The following is a 20,797-nucleotide window of genomic DNA, read 5'->3' as shown; positions in this document are numbered from 1 at the left end:
TCTACCCAAGAACTGATCCGGCTGATTAGAGCTGTCATGGACGACAGACTGAAGGAGAACCAGGAGTCCATCAGGTCAATGATTGGATCCAGAGAACCGAAGAAGATTTCGGTCAAGGATCTCCCAGCTTGCTCTCATGCCAACCCGTGGAGGTATGCAGAGCATATGGTTATTGCGACCGGCAGGATCTTTGTTAGTGACAAGATCGGCACGGTCCCGTTGGAAGATGTGGAGTTCTTCCCAAGCTTCGAGGCCTACCCGGACTGTTACGTCCGGCTTCGTTCCGAACCTGCCTCGAAGGAAGAGACCGAACCTAAAGAAGAGATAGTGTTCGATCTCGCAAAGGCCCAGGCTATGCTAGCCTCCGCATTTAAGAGTAGGGGCTTTACCTGCTCTAAGCTTCCAGCCTTGAGCAAGAACCATCCTACATACGTCGCACCTGACACTGCGGTTCTTCCTTTCTTGGAAAAGGCCTTAGCTGCATGCCTTAAAGCGGCGGAAGAAGGAAAACCCTGCCCTGCACTGGAGGAGTGCAGACCCTTCTCCATCGTGACCCCCCCTGACGCTCGACACTGGAAAGATGTTCAGCATACTTTTGTCGTGGGTAGGCTCGATCCTGACGTCGCCGGACGTCAGTTTAATGAAGACCTCCCTAAGCTCAATGATCACCTCCTTCGCCGGGAACAAGACACGAAGGAGAGGCTTGCGGCATCTCTTTCTCATCAAGTCCAACTGGAAGTGATGGCCTGTGACACAAGAGTACCAGATCACTACATGGTACTAGCCAAATCCCACTTACTTACAGTAATGAAGGACTTGTACCATTTCATAAAGGCTCGTAGAGCCTGTCGTGAATTCGTGTTTGCCAGTGCCACCGTGAAACACGAACCCCGGAGGCTGATTTCCTCCAACATCTGGGGAAAGCACCTGTTTCCTTCTGACCTTGTCAAGGAAATAACTGACAGAGCCGCCACGGAGAATAGGAACCTTCTCCACAAGTGGGGCATGTCCAGAAAAAGGAAACCCTCTCAGGACGATGGACCTCAGCCTAAGAGGAAACCACAAAAGCCAAAACCCCAGCAACGTCAGCAACGACGTCAGTTTCCGGGACCCGCTACCTCCCAAGTGGTTGCCCAACCACAACAGACCTTTCAATTGGTCCCCCAACCGGTGTTGTCACAGTCACCGGTCTTCACCCCTGCCTTTGAGCAACCATCCACTACCTTTCATGCCAAAGGTAGAGGCTCGTCCAGGGGTGCAAGCAGAGACGCATCTCGTCGTCCCTCCAGAGGTAGAGGAGGAAAGGGAGCTAGCGGCCGAGGCAACAAGTCCTCGGGACACCAGAAGCAATGAAGTGCTTCCGGTGGGAGGAAGACTCCGCCAATTCCAGGATCGTTGGACCTTCGATCCCTGGGCACACAGCATCATCAAGAACGGTCTAGGCTGGAGTTGGACGCAACCACCCCCAATCTTCCAGCGGTTCTTCCAACAATCGACCCCCATTCTGGAAGAATATGTTCTAGACCTCTTGAACAAGAAGGTGATAAGGAAGGTAAAGTCCACCAGGTTCCAAGGGAGACTGTTTTGCGTTCCCAAGAAGGACTCAGACAAACTCAGAGTAATTCTGGACTTATCCCCCCTCAACAAGTTCATAGAGAACAACAAATTCAAGATGCTGACGCTTCAACAAATAAGGACCCTTCTGCCTCAAGGTTCCTACACGGTCTCTATAGACCTGGCGGATGCCTATTGGCACATTCCAATGAACCATCACGCTTCCTCCTACCTAGGATTTCGACTCCAAAGGAAAAGCTACGCCTTCCGGGCCATGCCATTCGGCCTCAATGTGGCCCCTCGGATCTTCACAAAGCTGGCGGATGCCATAGTACAACAGCTCCGCCTAAGAAACGTCCAGGTGATGGCCTACCTCGACGACTGGCTAGTCTGGGCTCCATCGCCCGAAGAGTGTGCAAAGTCTTGCAACGAAGTTACCCAGTACCTAGAACACCTGGGATTCAAGATCAACGAGAAGAAATCTCGCCTCTCTCCAGCTCAGAAGTTTCAGTGGTTGGGAATCCACTGGAATCTTCAGTCACACCGCCTTTCCATCCCCCAGAAGAAAAGGAAGGAAATAGCAGGGTCTGTCAAGCGACTACTGAAATCCAAACGCATTTCAAGACGACAGCAGGAACGAGTTCTAGGCTCTCTACAATTCGCCTCAGTGACAAACCCAGTGCTTCGCGCACAGCTAAAGGATGCCGCGGGAGTCTGGAGACGCTCGGCATCCATCGCTCGAAGAGACCTCAAGAGACGGCTTCCAAACAGACTTCGACGCCTCCTAAAGCCGTGGTCGGAAGCAAAGGCCCTGAAAAGGTCCACTCCTCTCCAACACCCTCCTCCATCACTCAACATCCACACGGATGCCTCACTGGAAGGCTGGGGAGGTCACTCCCACCTGAAACAGGCTCAAGGGACCTGGTCTCCACTATTCAAGACGTTCCACATAAACATCTTGGAGGCCATGGCGGTCCTTCTAACTCTGAAGAAGTTATCCCCGCCGCCCTCGATCCACATCCGTCTAACCCTAGACAACTCGGTGGTAGTTCGTTGTCTCAATCGCCAAGGCTCAAGATCGCCCCAGATAAATCAGGTGCTTCTCCCAATCTTCCGTCTGGCGGAGAAGAAGAAGTGGCACCTGTCTGCAGTTCATCTACAAGGATTCCGCAATGTGACAGCGGATGCTCTATCTCGGACAAACCCGATAGAGTCGGAATGGTCTCTAGACGCAAGATCATTCTCCTTCATCTCTCATCAAGTCCCAGAACTTCAGATAGATCTCTTTGCAACGAGCGACAACAATCAACTTCCTCTGTACGTAGCCCCGTACGAGGACCCCAAAGCAGAAGCGGTGGACGCCATGTCACTGGACTGGAACAGATGGTCCAAGATATACCTGTTCCCTCCCACCAACCTTCTGTTGAAAGTCCTCTCCAAACTGAGAACCTTCAAAGGGACAGCGGCCCTAGTGGCTCCCAAGTGGCCCCGGAGCAACTGGTACCCCCTGGTCCTGGAGCTGCAGCCCAAGCTGATCCCTCTCCCGGGCCCAGTTCTCTCTCAACAAGTACAGAAGTCGACTGTCTTCGCTTCATCATCGAAAATCAAGGACCTTCATCTCATGATTTTCTCTCCCTTGCCGCAAAGAAGAGGTTTGGGATCTCGAAGAAAAGTCTAGACTTCCTAGAGGAATACAAGACCGAATCCACGAGACGGCAATATGAATCATCCTGGAGGAAATGGGTCTCCTTTGTCAAGGCAAAAAATCCTAAAGAAATCACCATTGATTTCTGTATGTCCTTCTTCATTCACCTTCATGGACAAGGATTAGCAGCCAATACGATTTCAACCTGCAAATCGGCCTTGACTAGACCAATTCTATATGCTTTCCAAATTGATCTGTCCAACGACATCTTTAACAAATTACCAAAAGCATGTGCTCGTCTACGCCCAGCACCCCCTCCGAAACATATCTCCTGGTCACTAGACAAGGTACTCCATTTCGCCTCCAACTTGGACAACGATTCATGCCCCCTCAAGGATCTGACTCAGAAAGTTATATTTTTATTTGCTCTCGCCTCGGGAGCTCGAGTCAGCGAAATAGTGGCATTATCAAGAGAAGAGGGACACATCCTGTTTGCTGATTCAGGAGAAGTGACCCTCTCCCCTGATCCGACGTTTCTCGCTAAAAACGAATTACCCACCAAAAGATGGGGCCCTTGGAGAATATGCCCCCTGAAGGAGGATGTCTCTCTATGTCCAGTAGAGAGTCTCAAGGTCTATCTTCGCAGAACTTCGAACTTTGGTGGAGGCCAACTCTTCAAAGGAGAAACATCGGGCAGCGACCTGTCACTGAAACAATTAAGAGCGAAAATCACCTACTTCATTCGCAGAGCGGATCCGAACAGTACACCCGCTGGTCATGATCCTAGAAAAGTGGCATCGTCTCTGAACTTCTTTCAGAGCATGGACTTTGAAAGCCTTAAAAACTTTACGGGCTGGAAGTCCTCGCGAGTTTTCTTTAAACATTATGCGAAACAAGTGCACGAAGTCAAACATTTTGTGGTAGCCGCAGGTAGTGTTATGAAACCTGCACCTAACTCTGCGTAGAACAGTGAGTTACTTGGGACTCTAACTCTTCGGGTGCCTATGTTGACCCTCGAGCGATTCATAGTGATGTCTAAAAACACTTAGTGCTTTTATAACTGTTCTTATCCCAGGTGAAATGTCATAGTGTCACACAAGTGCCGCATGCCTTGAGCATGATGTGTTGTTTAAAGACTTGCGTTCCTCGAGAACGAGTACCTACTAATCCTGAAATTCCCTTTCAGATTCAAGAGCAAGCCTTTATTTCTATGTACATTATTATTACTGTAAATGAACTTTACTTTTGCTGTAAATTATTTAATTTCTGCATTGTGAAATAAAATTTCTATTTTATTACTTATGCGTCTCTTTCAGCTCCTACCTACTATGAAATACATACTGTCATAGTTTTATTTATTCCTCCTCTCTTATGGTCATGAAGAATTTAAGATGTCTAATCCTAAATTATATTCACCCTGTCTCAGTAAGGTTCCTACACGAATACTTACTTCTGATAACCAAGAGATGAACTCTATACACAGTGCCCAACCACCACTGGCCTAATTCAGAATGTTCCTATACAAATATCAAACATTCTGCTTCATCTCTAAGTTCTTAAAAGTTCTTCTGTCAGGATGAATAGCCCTTCAATACCACTTTGACGTCGGCATAGCCCGTGGGAACCTCCTACCAATGGGGGGCAGGATACTTCGTTCCTATGGTTCCTTACCTAAGATTACTTTGCTGTTTTGTCAATGCCTAGGCACTTAACACTGGGGGAAAATCTACCACGATACATTGATTCTCTGGTACTCTTCCATCAGGACGCCATGGCTTGAGCCCAAAAAACGGATTTTGAGCGAAGCGAAAAATCTATTTTTGGGTGAGATAGCCATGGCGTCCTGATGGACCCTCCCTACTACTTCGTCCAGTTTTGTTCCCACCCTACACAATTGTATCATGGTGATGGGCAGCAACTGGCGTCAGGATAAAGACGCGCGTGACGTCATTAGAGCAATGGCGTCCGTTTGTTTACGTCTCGAGTATCAGTAGTAGCCACGAGTGAGATTAGCTGTGGAACGGCTCCCAGCTATTCTCAGCCCTTACACACCGAAGCATTAACTCTGTTCGGGGTGGAGATAGCTATGTGGCACGTTCAGACATGCGTGTCCCCTGTTGTATTACGATGTCTTAAAGGGAAACCTTTGAGATACTCGCTCCAGAAGTTAGAATTCTGTGATAACCTGTGGTTAAATTCTCTGGGAATATCTTAGTAGTCTTATACCCAAGGAAGCTACCAAACAGGAACCTTCCATCAGGACGCCATGGCTATCTCACCCAAAAATAGATTTTTCGCTTCGCTCAAAATCCGTTTTATTTCCCGGCCCGGGGTCTACCCCACCCCGGGAAATCAGACACTATGTGTCTTAATTCATTGTTATTGCATCCTTTTTTATGCTCCCGGCTTGACCGGAATGGATGGCTATACTTTAGTTTCAAGTTAGACTTATGTTTAGGCCCGGGACCCCCGGTCCCGCCCCTATGTAAGAATATTACAGTCAAGCTCTAACCTTGCGTTAGACCTATGTTAGGCCCGGGTCCTCCGGACCCGCCCCTAAAAAAAAAAAAATTTTTTATCTTTTACAGTCTAATCTTGTGTTAGACCTATTTTAGGCCCGGGTCCTCCGGACCCGCCCCTACTTAACAGAATAGTACAGTTAAGCTCTTTTCTTGTGTTAGACCTATGTTAGGCCATTTAAAGAATAGTACAGTTAAGCTCTAATCTTGTGTTAGACCTATGTTAGGCCCGGGTCCTCCAGACCCGCCCCTAATTAAGAGAATTACAGTTTCTCATATACTATTCTTTTTACAGATGGTGCATTGTCTGACGCCGGCCTGTGCAGCTGTTCTGCACCAGCCTTGTGGCCACTCCGTCTGCCGATCTCACGCCCCTTGTGGGGTTCAACTGGAAGACGTTGTGGTATGGCACCCGGATAACTGTGTGATTTGCTTCGACCTCATCACTACCCTTGGATCTGACTTGGTGAGTCCCGTTGGCTATATTGCCTTCTTATTTTATTTACTATTAGTAAGATATCTATGGTCTTGAAGGACCATTGGGAGTCTCCCTTTTATAATTCCCCCTATTATTTCAGGCATCCCCGGAGCAAAAGTCTGCGGCTCGGGCCACACTGAAGGTGTGGATTGGTGGGTTTGCCCGGAATGTAAAGTCTAAGCGGCCGTACGTCCTATCTGAGGACTACTGCACCATGGTTTACCCCAACGCCAAGTCTTCAGCTGCTGTGGCTAGGCATGTGGCAGCTCCCATCATTGCCCACATTGATGCCACTATAACGGGTCTCATCGACCCAGAGCAAGATCCATCGGACGCCCCCGGAGGTCTGGAGGACAATGTTGCCTCCATGAACCTGGACGTCGAACCAATGTTGCTAGACGAGCTGGATACAGGTAGGGTGGTAAGTGAGGCAGGTGTGTCCGGCGCTGAGATTCCTATCCTCAGCCCCGCTCTTTCTTCTTCTTCTGATCGCTCTTCCTTTCTTGGATTTTCTGGGGACCGTGATTCGTCTCAACGTTCATACCCGGTTCCCCCTAAGGATAAGTCTACTTCAAGGACCTTACCCAAAGCTCGCAAGCCTCATAAGACTTCTCATGGCTCTAAACATGGTACGAACCCGTCTTCAAAGACCTCTGGTTCCTCCTCTAAGTCTCACGACCCGGGAGTTCCTTCCGCCCCTCCTGCTGCTAGCCCGGGCCTTTCCGAATCAGCTATGCTTCGCATCGTGTCGGAGATGCAGGAAAAGTTGGTTTCGGAGATGCAGTCGAGGATGGACACGATGTTCTCTAACTTTGGTCAGAGAATTGGGGCTTTAGAGCAAGGAGCTCCGGAGAGAGTCCAAAGCTCTCTCATACCGGATGCCTCTAAGCTCCCGCCGTTTGCCAAGAACAACCCCTGGCGGATGGCTCTTCATTCCCCGTTCTCAGACGGAATGTTGACTCTGGAGGGCCTTGGCACTCGTCCTCTAGAGGACTTTGAATTCTTTCCTCCGGGTCTGGCATTTCCATTTCATGGTTATGCCAGACTTACCGAGGAAGCTTTAGTCCGATTAGACAAGGTCCCCAAAGAGACGGTCATCTTCCCGAAGGAGCAAGCCCAATCTGTTTGGGCCAGATTTTTGAATGACATCGGCTGCACTAACACCATGCTGACGCCTCATAAAAGCTCCTTTACGATGTTCTTAATGGACAAGACCACCTTGACTCCATGCGTCAATAAGGTGGCAGAGCTTGCCTTTCAATATGCTCTGGAGGAGAAGCCCTTGCCTCCCATCCGAGAGGTGGATCCAATCTCCCTCCTTCTTCCCTCAGGTATTGAGTGTTGGGACAACGTCCATACCACCTTTACCTCCGGCAAGCTTGCAGCAGACTGTGCCTCAGTCTTGTTTAGTGAGAAGCTTCCCCGTCTCCCGGAATCTCTCATTAAACAGGAATATGATTCCCGCCTACGTGTGGGCCGTACTCTAAACCTGGCCACATCCACGGAGTCGATAGCCTTGACTTACGATACGGAGAGTATTTTTAAGTCTCTCAACAAGGCTACGTTACAGTCGTTATATTATGATTTGTATGACTTTGCTACTGCTAAACGCAGATGTCGCAAGCATGTTCTAGCTGAGGCGACGATTAGGCATGAACCTAATAAACTCATCCGGTCCTCCTGTTGGGGTTCAAATCTCTTCCCCAAGGATCTCGTAGAGGAAGTCTTGGCGGAGGCCACTAGGGTTAATCAGAGCCTTAAAGCCCGTTGGGGTTTGACCCCTAAACGCAAGTATGACCCCGCAAATTATCAAGCCCGGGGTAGGAAGAAGCTTAGACCATATACCTCCACCCAGTTCAGGCAACAACAGAGTGCTTCATCCAACTTCCGGCTGCCTCTTCCTCCATCTTCTGTTGCCCCTGCGCAGCCCTCCACCTCTCGGGCTCCTTCGGATGACTATGTCACCGTTCTGCTACCTAAGAGCCAGCTTTCTGGTGCCTCCGCCACTTCCCCTGCCTTTAACCAGTCCTACGAGGCTCATAGCTCTTCCCAGAGTTATGGTAGAGGTAGAGGCTACCACCGTGGCTCTAACCAGAACAAAGGCAGGGGAAGAGCCTTTCGCAGAGGAAAGAACTTCCGAGGCGGACGTGGAGGCAACTCCTCAAACCAATACTGAGGTGCAGCAGGTAGGGGGGAGGCTCTATGCCTTCCGCAACAAATGGAGGTTCAGTCCCTGGGCGTTCAGTATCATCTCCAAGGGACTAGGGTGGAGTTGGATTCAAGGACCTCCTCCTCCGAACAAATTTCGTCAACATTCCACCCCGGACCTGGACGAATTTGTCCAGGATCTTTTACAAAAGAACGCCATACAAGAAACGAAACATCTGAAGTTTCAAGGTCGGCTGTTCAGTGTCCCGAAGAAGGATTCAGACAAGAGAAGAGTGATTCTAGATCTATCCCTTCTCAACTTGTCCATTCAATGCGACAAGTTTCGAATGCTTACCGTCTCGCAGGTGCGGACCTTACTTCCCCGTGGGGCCGTCACCACCTCTATCGATCTTACAGACGCCTACTATCACGTCCCGATAGCGAGACACTTCCGTCCGTACCTAGGCTTTCGCTTAGGGGACAAAAGTTACTCCTTCAAGGTGATGCCTTTCGGGCTCAACATTGCCCCAAGGATCTTCACAAAGCTAGCAGAAGTCGCTGTTCAGGAACTCAGGAATCAAGGGATTCAAGTAGTAGCCTATCTGGACGACTGGCTCATTTGGTCAGACACCTCCCAAAATTGCCTAAAAGCCACTCACAAAGTCATCCATTATCTTCAATCTCTAGGCTTCCAGATCAACTTCAAGAAGTCCCGTCTTCTTCCAAAATCGAAGTTCCAATGGCTCGGCCTGCAATGGGATCTTATATCTCATACTCTGTGTCTTCCCAGACCCAAGAGGTTAGAGATTGCAAGGAACACCAAACGCTTTCTCAAAGACAAAGTAAGTTCCAGACGGCTTCAAGAGAAGATTCTGGGGTCCCTTCAGTTTGCCTCAGTGACGGATCTTCTTCTGAAGGCAAAATTGAAAGATATCAATCGTGTCTGGCGTTCGAGGGCGAACCGGAAGCTCCGGGACAGGAAAGTCCGCCTTCCTCCCATTCTACGGGAAAGACTTCTTCCTTGGACAAGAGCAAACAGTCTGTCAAAGTCAGTTCCCCTTCAATTTCCGCCCCCGGAATTAATCATTCACACAGACGCATCCCTATCAGGTTGGGGCGGCTATTCTCAGCTCAAGAAAGTTCAAGGTCTTTGGACTCCCTTGTTCCGCCATTTTCACATCAATGTGCTAGAGGCCATGGCAGTTCTTCTAACCCTGAAACGTCTCGTTCTTCCCAAGAAACAACACCTTCGTCTGGTCCTCGACAGCGAAGTGGTGGTCCGCTGCCTCAACAGAGGCGGGTCAAAGTCAGGGCCTCTGAACCATGTTCTAGTAGCCATATTCTCCCTAGCAGCCTCGAACCGTTGGCATCTTTCAGCTGTCCACCTGGCGGGAGTCCGGAATGTAGTGGCAGACGCCCTGTCCCGGACCTCCCCTCTAGAATCGGAATGGTCACTCGATCTAAAGTCATTTCGGTGGATTCTCTCTCAGGTTCCCGGCCTCCAAGTGGACCTCTTCGCCACGGAATCCAACCACAAATTGAGAGTATATGTGGCTCCCAATCTAGACCCTCAGGCTTACGCCACAGACGCCATGTCACAGAATTGGGACAACTGGGAAAAGATTTATCTCTTTCCCCCGGTGAATCTTTTGCTGAAAGTTCTAGACAAACTGAGATCCTTCAAGGGACAAGTAGCCTTGGTCGCACCCAACTGGCCCAAGAGCAACTGGTATCCTCTCCTGCGGGAGTTGAGACTATACCCTCACCCGATACCCAATCCGGTTCTGTCTCAGATAGTACAAACACGCGTTGTGTACGCTTTCTCAAACATTCAGAGCGCCCTAACTTTATGGACTTTATGAAGTTTGCGGCTATGCATGGTGCCAATATTGATCCTCAAAACACCTTGTTCCTAGAATCAGATAAACGGGATTCCACCATCCGTCAGTATGACTCTGCAGTTAAAAAGTTGGCAAAATTTTTAATAGACTCAGACGTGATCTGTATGAACTTGAACCTTACAGTCACTTTCTTTAGATCTTTATTAGAATCAGGTCTGGCAGCCAATACTATCACCACTATTAAATCTGCTCTGAAAAAGATCTTCCTAGTGGGTTTTAACATAGACTTAACCGACTCTTTGTTAGCTTCAATTCCGAAAGCTTGTGCCAGACTGAAACCGGTTACTCGTCCTACCCCGGTGACCTGGTTCCTTAATGACGTACTCAAATTGGCTTCTGATACCATTAACAGTTCTTGTGATTACATGCCCCTTCTCAGGAAAACACTTTTCCTAGTGAGCTTGGCTTCCGGGGCAAGAATTTCTGAATTGGCAGCCTTGTCGAGAGACCCAGGTCATATTGACTTTCTGCCTTCAGGAGAGGTCCTTCTTTCTCCTAACAAATTCTTTTTGGCTAAGAATGAAGACCCTCAAAACAGATGGACCTCCTGGAAAATTGTTCCCCTCACGCAAGATCCGTCGCTGTGCCCTGTCACTACAGTGAACCCTCGTTTATCGCGGTAGATAGGTTCCAGACGCGGCCGCGATAGGTGAAAATCCGCGAAGTAGTAACACCATATTTACCTATTTATTTAACATGTATATTCAGACTGTTAAAACCTTCCCTTGTACGTAGTACTGTTAACAAACTACCCTTTAATGTACAGAACACTTAATGCATGTAATACAGTACCCTAAACTAAAACAGGCACAATTATTAAAGGCGACTTTATGTCATGCGTTTCCTAAACACGCCAAAAAGAACGATAAAAACTGGCAACCAATGTTTTGTTTACGTTTATCTCTGATCCTAATGAAGAAACAAACGCATTTACACATCTGTTTATAGGTTAGTTTTTGCATCAATTATATTGATTATTCAGTACAGTATGTTGATTTGGTTATTACTAATGTTTTACTTAATTTTTCTTAGGACTTCCAAATGAAATTTTTTTCTTTATGACGCTGCCTGAAACGACGGCGTCATAAAGTACGCTCAGTAAACAAACTAAGGAATTTAACCCGCATGATGAAAGTGATAAAAAATGATATTACAGTAAAAGCTTTTATAAAATATGTAATTACAAATATTATTTACCGTATCTATATAAAATCATACATACGTAGCAAAGCAGGAAAACAATCTACGAGAGAGAGAGAGAGAGAGAGAGAGAGAGAGAGAGAGAGAGAGAGAGAGAGAGAGAGAGAGAGAGAGAGAGAGAGAGAGAGAGAGTTGTTTTACATACGTAAATGTAAATTTTAAACAAAACAAAAATAGCCCCATTTCATATAAAATAGATTACAAATATTTTACTTTATCATATTACAGTAGTCTGTATAATACTGTAAAGTTCAGTACAGTATGTTGTTGTTAAAGTCGTGGCGATGAAATTCTCACGAAACAAAAACACGCCATTTGATTACAACAGCTGATTCATTCTCTCTCTCTCTCTCTCTCTCTCTCTCTCTCTCTCTTTCTCTCTCTCTCTCTCTCTCTCTCTCTCTCTCCCTCTCTTCGTGTTATACAATACTTACATTTAGATGAAGAAACTAAAATTAGTTTTCTTAGTGTCAATTAAATACGAAATGAAATAATTAGGCCGAGTCTACATCCATTTCAATCATAGCCAAAAATAGGGCATCCGATTTCATCAGCAAACCACTATTTTTTGGGAAATATCATTTTATTCTAGAAAATTGCCACTCTTTAAATAGTTAATTGCACATTAAGAAAGCGTGTACTTTTGTTTTTAAATTTCGGGTGTGTTTTAAAAATCGAGTATTGTTGACTTTTTTTTTTTTACTTTTGGCTGTAATTAGATCAGCTGTCATCTAGCTGCCGCTCTTGAGTGTGTACGAATACACTAACAAAGTATCATTTATACCATTTCTTAACTTATTCAAACCGTCTACAGTATACAGTTGATATTACATAAGCACCAATGTGTTATAACCTATCAAATTTTTTTGTTTATTACATTTAAACCCCCCTCTATCTCTCTCTCTCTCTCTCTCTCTCTACCTATCTCTCTCTCTCTCTCTCTCTCTCTCTCTCTCTCTCTCTCTCTCTCTCTCTCTCTCTCTCTCTCTCTCTCTCTACCTCTCTCTCTCTCTCTCTCTGTGGGCTACTTTTCACTACCTCCCATTCCTTACCTCTCTCTATCTCTCTAACAAATGATATCTTTGTTGCTCCTCAAAGTTTCATTTATATTGAAAATCAATCATGATTCAATTTTCCTTACTTTCTCCAATCTCGCACCATCGGTCACATCGCGGTATTTTCGATATTTCCGGAAAATCCGCAATATATGTATTGACATGGGTTATGAAAAAAATCCGCGAAGTGGTGAATCCGCGATGGTCGAACCGCGAAGTAGCGAGGGTTCACTGTACTCTTAGGTCTTATCTATCCCGGACCTCCTCTAACTCCTCGGGGCCTCTATTCGTTAGAGAACAGGGCGGTACCATTACTATTAAAGGGATCAGGCAACAAATTTTGTATTTTATTAAACAAGCTAACCCTGACTCTTTTCCTCTTGCACATGATATCAGGGCGGTTGCCACCTCGGTGAACTTCTTTCACCACATGAATTTTACAGACCTTTCCAGGTATACAGGGTGGAAATCACCGTCAGTGTTCAAGAAACACTACCTTAAACATTTGGAAGCCCTAAAATTTTCTACAGTAGCCGCAGGGAGCGTAGTTACTCCCGAGTAACTCACAGGTTAATGCCTTGACTCTTTATCTCTCCCTCTTACCTGCCTCATTTATACCCTATTGTATTCGTTGGTCTCGCACCTGAATACTGTTATTATATTTGTAAATTTTTATGCTCCTGAGTATCTGTATATATTATCACTCACGGCATTATTATACCTACCTTATTGGATTTATGTTCATATTTAAGATACCCTTATAATTGTTTTTTGGTACTCATCTCTGATTAAAGCATCCTGTATTTCTCTTACGCTTATGTTTTTTCCTTTATTTTGCAAGTTTGGTGACATTTTTCTCTTGTATAGATTCACTGGGCGGCACAGGTTCGAGCCCAGAAAAGGGATTTTGACGTAGGAAAAATCTATTTCTGGGCGAAGGACCTGTGCCGCCCAGTGAACCCTCCCAGCTCCTCTCCCTTGGAGTCCCCAAACTTTGGGTGCTAAGGAGTTGGGTTCTGAGCGGATGCATTGTAGTAGTACCGAGTGAGGTTGAACGGCTCTCCTCTATTGGGGTTCTCTGTCGTGGATTAATCTAAATAGTGCGGGACCTCTGGATTATACGCCCAATTTTATACCGACACCATTAGGTGAGCGAGCTAGTTAACCTAGCACTCCTTTACATTTTTTCTCTGGTATATTTAGCAGTAAATTACCTAAGAATAAGTGCTTAAATGGAGCTTATTCACTGGGCGGCACAGGTCCTTCGCCCAGAAATAGATTTTTCCTACGTCAAAATCCCTTTATGATTGTTTAGCCTTCCAATTTCCAGCTAGTGTATACTGTACAGTATTTTTAAACACTATAATCAGTCATGGAATATGATAAAGAGAAATTAACGTACAGAGGAGAATCCTTTTCACATCATATTTTATCCCAAGTTAGAAACATGAGTTTAATTCAGAAACCATGAAGCATGCACCCTTATTTTATATCACAAACTTATCTGCTAAATTCAGATATTTCACAAGAAATGAGATGATCAAATTTTCATTCTTGTAATAAGATACCTGACAAATAGAAATTTCAAATTTTCCAAGAAAACCTACATAAAAACTGGAAATAAAAGAATAGAAAATAGTTGTTCCATCAGTGCTATAAAAGCTGCAACTACCACATGAGGAGAATATGTTTTGACACATCTTAGTCAAATTCAGATCTTCTGCTCAAATTTAAATAGACCAAGTTGTAACTTCTGCCATAACATTTCTTCCTTCTACAATGAACTATTTCTTTCTATATCTATGCCTCTATTTCTGTAAAGTATGGTGACTATCCTTCTTTGAAATTTAATTATTCAACATGTAAAGTAATTTGCTTATATGCATGTAATGATTTATAAAATGAAGTCTGATGTTCTGTATCCCATAAGATGAGCAAATAGACCAACACAAATTGCTGTCTCTTAACTCATGCCAAATGAATTCAACTCATCCCAGAAGAAGGAGGCACAATGAATGATTTGGGAGTCCCTTCTCTCTACGGGTATCTCAGGATTAGTAACTGGCACGGGTACTTTTTGGGTCAATTTTATATATAAATATTCCTCATTATAAAACATGAGGCTGTATATTCTTTTTTGTCAGTCAGAAAAAAGATGCACCATCATGCCTAAAAAATTATGTCTTAGATTTTCTCATCACATCACTCAAGTTACCAAACAGCTGAGTAAATGAGAAGCACAAAATGATCTTTGTAGGTAAAAATCATTGTTTACACCACTGTTGTAAAAGTATTTATATAACACACTTCATTAAGGCTAGCTAAGAAATTCATATAAAACACTGATTTATTTGAAGGCATGATCTTCAGGCTTTGGCCATGTGACAGCCGTGAGATAAAAACTGTGCAAAAACAAAGGGGAAGACGCAAAATTCTCCACCAAAAAAGGTTAAGGTACTTAACTTAACCGATGAGGCAGAAGCAAAAGCATCCATACTCTCAAATTTGCACAAAAAATTGACAAAAAAAGCAGAAAACTCCCAAAGCAAGCAAACAAGATGGTGCTGCTAGAAGGAATGGCGAAACAGCGAAAATGATGGCCATCTTTGATTTTGCCACTTTACGGAGTTAGCCCAAGGTTTTGGAAGGGTCACCCCCGCTAATTTTGCAGTGCATTAGCACAGGATATCCAAAATATCATTGAAAGATTGTCCCCAAATAGTGGTCACGGATCCTTAATATTTTTACTCAACTATTATAAAGAAAAACTCACTACACTTCTACTAATAAAAAAAAACTATGTGCTATTATACAAAGCTTACCTGAAGAACAAAACAGCTGAAAAAGCCTAAACCATTCAGCAATAAATTCATAAGCTTCTTAACATGGTCTCGGTTGTAGATATCCGGAATAATCAGTACCGCTCGATAAAACTGTAAAAGAAAATAATTTACATAAAAAACAAAACATTTTAAGAAATTTCAAATCTATGCCATTAGAAAATATGCAGTTAATTTTACCCTCGTTTCATTAATCTATTTTTCATATGCATATTCATGACCTCAAGTTACCAGCTTCCCAGTTTTCTTGACTTTTAGCAAAAACAAGTTCACCAACACATGTACAACCTAGAACCAGAGGTATGTCTCAACTGATATATGACAAATTCGGAGATAATTTGTATTTTTCCTAACCATACAAACCTTAGCTATTTACATGGGGTATTACTTTCGGCGTAGCTGAAATGACGAGCCATTAGATTTTTAACGAGGGTTAACTATCCTCTCGCTAGTTAGCGAGGGGGTAGGGGAGGGGTAGCTAGCTACCCCTCCCCCCTCACACACCGGTGAACTGATTCACTTCGCTTAGAGGTAGGACTTCATGGGGGACAGGGCTGGCGGGCAAATATGTGTAAATAGCTAAGGTTTGTATGGTTAGGAAAAATACAAATTATCTCCGAATTTGTCATTTGTTCCGTAACCGAAATACAAACCGCGCTATTTACATGGGGTGACTTAACCCTTAGGTAGGGTGGAAAGTCCCAGCCTTACTGGCTTTGGCTGCGCCCGGGGACTCAGAATCCGAGTGAGCAGCACTCGAGAAAAAGAGTCCCTGCACCTCGCAAATTCCTTGCTCCGCAAGGAACGTGCGGCCTACATAAGCTTGTGTGTGAAGGAAAGAAGTGTGACTCGTCCTAGGAAGTTGACCTGAAATCCTTTAGATGGAAATCTAGGATAGGACGTTCCCAATACCACCTCGTCAGGGTATGGGGGACGCGACAGTATTATACTAATACTAGGAGCACAAGGATGCATGGTTTACCTGCAGTGGTTTGAGGTCAGCTATGCAGAGAACCCAGGATGCTGCTTTCCCCAAGAGAGGGGAGGATGAAGAAAAGAATAAGGGCCAGACATACTTTTTCATTTAAGCAGTCTAAAACCGGGTAACAATGCCCTCAACCTTCTGCTACCTGTCCATTAAGGAGCCTGAGGTTAGACCAGCTGTTGTGCAGCCACCACAGGGCCGATAGAGAACGTATCGAGGCTCCTGTGGGTCACGTCCTGCAGGTAGTGGGCTGTCGTTTGACGCTTCCAGACCCCAGCTTGTAGCACCTGCGTCACAGAGAAGTTTCTCTTGAATGCCAGGGACGTTGCGATGTCTCTGACATCGTGTGCTCTAGGGCGACGTGATGGAAGAGGGTCTGGATTCAGGGAATGATGGATGACCCTTCGAATCCAAGCTGAAATGGTATTCTTGGTGACCCTCCTCATCGTCCTTCCCGTGCTCACAAACAGGGCTTGCACGCGAGGACGGACTGCAGCTGTTCTTTTAAGATAACGCCTCAGACTCCTTACTGGGCATAGTAGGAGATGGTCTAGGTCATCTGTTACAGAACGAAGACTCAAAACCGTGGGTCCGGAACCCCAGGATTTTGAGTCTTGGCAACAAACTCAGGGATGAACTCGAACGTTACCTCCCCCCTTCCCCTTGAATGGGCGACGTCGTACGAGAGACCATGAAGTTCACTGACACGCTTGGCTAAAGCTAGAGCGAGCAGGAACACCGTCTTCCAAGTCAGGTGACGATCAGAAGCCTGGCGTAATGGTTCGAACGGAGGTCTCTTAAGAGCCCTGAGAACCCGAACCACGTTCCATGGAGGCTGAGCGATAGCCTTGCACCGCCGAGACCGAAAGGCGCATTTCCTCCCGCATATAAACAAGAAACTCCGCTATTGCTGGAATAGTGGCATCGAGGGGAGAGATACCCCTCCCACGACACCAACCACAGAAGACTCTCCACTTCGCCTGGTAGACCCCTGCAGATGACTTTCGCAGGTGTCGAGACATCCTCTCCGCAACTTGTTGCGAAAAGCCTCTCTCTGTAAGGAGATGCTGGATAGTCTCCAGGCGTGAAGCCGAAGCGAAGCTAGAGCTTTGTGGAAGATGTTGCAGTGTGGTTGCTTGTGTAGCTCGTGTCGTGGGGTAAGTTCTCTCGGGAGTTCCGTCAGGAGCTGCAGAAGGTCCGGAAACCACTCTGCATGATGCCATAGCAGAGCTATCAAGGTCATCGACAGGTTGACCGATAGTCTGGTCTTGTTGAGCACCCTTCTCATCAGACAGAACGGTGGGAAGGCGTAGACGTCGATGTTGTCCCACCGTTGTTGGAAGGCATCTTGCCAGAGTGCCTTGGGGTCCGGGACTGGGGAGCAGTACAGCGGCAGCTTGAAATTCAAGGCTGTCACGAACAAGTCCACTGTCGGGGAACCCCACAAAGTCAGGACTTTGTTGGCTACTAGAGGATCCAAAGACCACTCGGTACTCACTATCTGCGAAGCTCTGCTCAGACTGTCGGCGAGCACATTCCTTTTGCCCGGAATGAAGCGAGCCGATTGTGGTATCGAGTGGACTTCGGCCCATCTCAGAATCTCTACTGCAAGATGGGATAGCTGTTGTGAAAAGGTACCTCCCTGCTTGTTGATATAAGCCACTACTGTGGTGTTGTCGCTCATCACCACCACAGAGTGACCCGCCAGGGTCTGTTGGAACTGTTGAAGGGCCAGATATACGGCCTTCATCTCTAGCAGATTGATGTGGAGGAACTTTTCTGATTCTGACCACCAGCCTGAGATCCTGTGGTTTAGAACGTGGGCCCCCACCCTTCTTTTGACGCGTCCGAGAACAGCATCAAATCCGGGGGGAGGACGAGAAGATCCACTCCCTTTCGAAGGTTTCCGTCCGTCAACCACCACTGCAGGTCCGTCCGTTCCGCAGGCCCCATGGGGACCAGAAAGTCCGGGGAATCGTGGCCTTGACTCCACCGGGACTTGAGCCGCCATTGCAGGGATCTCATCCTGAGGCGGCCATTTGGAACTAGACGGGCCAGGGAGGACAGGTGACCTAGAAGATGTAACCAAGATCGGGCTGGAAGCTCTTCCCGTCTGAAGAAAGGTTCTGCGACCCTCCTCAGCCTTGCTATCCTGTCGTCTGATGGAAAGGCTTTGTGGAGATTGGTGTCCAATATCATGCCTAGATATACCAGTCGTTGAGATGGAAGCAGAGAAGACTTCTCGAGATTTACCATGATCCCTAGATCTTGGCAAAGTCCCAGAAGCTTGTCTCGGTGTCGAAGAAGGGTCGACTCCGAGTCTGCCAGGATCAGCCAGTCGTCCAGATAGCGAAGGAGACGGATGCCGATCCTGTGTGCCTACGAAGATATCAGGGTGAACACTCTAGTGAACACCTGCGGTGCTGTGGAGAGACCGAAACACAGCACCTTGAACTGGTAGATCTTGTTGTCTAGGCTGAATCTCAAGTACTTCCTGGAAGACGGATGGATTGGGATCTGGAAGCACGTGTCCTTTAGATCCAGTGTGCACATGAAGTCTTGCGGTTTCACTGCAAGTCTGACCGTCTCTGCTGTCTCCATGCTGAACGGAGTTTGTTTGACAAACTTGTTCAGGGCTGAGAGGTCGATGACGGGTCTCTAGCCTCCAGACGCCTTCTTTACAAGAAAGAGTCGACTGAAGAAGCCTGGGGAGCCGTCGACGACCTCTTGGAGAGCATCCTTCTTGAGCATGGTCTCGACTTCTGCCCGAAGGGCTAGCCCCTTTGCCGATCCCATGGCATAGGTGCTCAACGACACTGGATTCGCTGTCAGGGGAGGAAGAGATGTCGTGAACGGGACGCGATATCCTTGGCTGATCACAGAGATCGTCCAGGAATCAGCCCCGAGTTGCTGCCACCTGAACGCGCAACTCTGCAGGCATCCCCCCACTGGTGGACACGCAGGGGGATTGCCAATCCTAGCGTTTGCGGCCCCGGCCGCTCCCTCTAGGATTTTTGCCTCTCCTGGAGGACTTCCCGCCCTTCCTGTCCTTGACGGGAAAGGGCTGCTGTTTGGACACCTTTGCCTTTGCTGCCGGAGCCGGTTTCGATGTCCTAGACTGACGAGGCTGTTGTTGTTGAGGTGCTGGAGGCTTGTAGGGTCTGGATGTAAGAGCCCTTTGGAGGAGAGAATCGTGATTCGACTTCCTCCACCTCTCAGCTGTCCGTTCCACATCCTTGGGCTCAAACAGGCTCTTTCCAAGGATGGAAGAGTGTCTGAGCCTGCAGACATCCATGGCTGGGACCTTCGCATGGAACCTCTCGGTCACCGCATCACGACGCTTCAAGATCGAGTTTGCCCACAAGTTCGAAACTTGGTGAGCCAGAAACTCGATGGTGCACGTGCCCGAGAGAAGAAAAGTCTCCATGGCCTTCCTGGTGCTCTCCTTGGACAAGTCCTCGGATCGTAACAGGATGCCCAGAGACCCCAGCCAGACATCCAGCCACGAAGTGGCCTGCATGGCACACTTTGCGACCTTCTCCTGGATCAAGATCTCTGTAGCCGAGAATGTCACCTACCAGGCGGAGAGTTTCTCGAGAGAAATTCCCCTGGAGAGCTCTTCCACAGAATGGTGGAGAGGAAGAGCTAAACAAGACTCCCCCATGATCTCGAAGTACAGTACCTCCTTTGCTGCACGCGAGGAGGTGGGAGGAGTTTGTTGCTGGCAGGGGAACGGCTGGAGGAGGCGAGTTCGGAGAGCTGGCTCTCAACCTTGTCTCTGGCGCTCTTAACCCCCTGGGACCAGGGCAGAGCCGCACTGGCCTTCGGAGGTTTTTGAGTGCAGTAGACTTGGTCCAGAACCGTATCCTTGCCTTCGCGAGGGGCGGTCTCCGGGTCCTCGAACCTGTTGAGTTGCCGCATCAGACTCAGGACCTGCCAGAAGGCATGCTCCGACTTGTGCAGCTCTCCTCCTTGTGGACTGGCAGCAAAGTCTCCTGTCCCCAGCTGCTCTACCTGGGGGGACACGCGGACGTTCTCCTGGGGTCTTGTTGACTCTGGTCGAATCCGAGATGAAGACTTAGGGATAGTCTTCGAGTCCTTGGGCTCCCTCCTAGGAGGAATACAGGACTCCAGTAAAGAAGTCTGAGGCCTCCTCGCTGCTCCCACACGAGACGATTCTCTTACTCGAGGTGGGGTTCCTCCCCTTGGTGCCGTGGGAGAATGTCCCACCTCGCTGGACTCTCCTGAGGACGGAAAGGCTTCGTCCACAGGGGAAGGAGAAACTGTCTGAGGGGGGGAAGGGGCCTTCCTGACGGACTTCTTGGGAGCCAGTTTGACCCTAGGAGAAGTTACCACGAAGTCCACTCCTCTCCTTCTCTTCAGCGGGGACGAGGCTGCAGTTGGTTTGAGGCCTAGATCAGCGAGGGCTGGCTTAACAGCCTGGACGACCGCTTTGATCAGAGACCCGAACC

The 20,797-nt window shown here is 47.3% G+C and overlaps 1 protein-coding gene across 1 annotated transcript in view; it reads right to left on the bottom strand.

Moving 5' to 3' along the window:
* The window catches only part of LOC137636467 (actin-related protein 8-like), a 162,146-nt gene that overhangs the window by 126,877 nt on the left and 14,472 nt on the right, over positions 1 to 20,797 (bottom strand). The window contains exon 3 of the mRNA XM_068368896.1: positions 15,323 to 15,433. Within this exon, the coding sequence (XP_068224997.1) occupies positions 15,323 to 15,433 (111 nt within the window). The remainder of the gene's footprint in view (positions 1 to 15,322; positions 15,434 to 20,797) is intronic.

This window comes from Palaemon carinicauda, unplaced genomic scaffold, assembly GCF_036898095.1.
Source record: "Palaemon carinicauda isolate YSFRI2023 unplaced genomic scaffold, ASM3689809v2 scaffold306, whole genome shotgun sequence".
Lineage (NCBI taxonomy): Eukaryota > Metazoa > Arthropoda > Malacostraca > Decapoda > Palaemonidae > Palaemon > Palaemon carinicauda.
The sequence above is the reverse complement of the archived record's forward strand: the minus strand, read 5'-3'. Positions and strand labels throughout refer to the sequence as shown.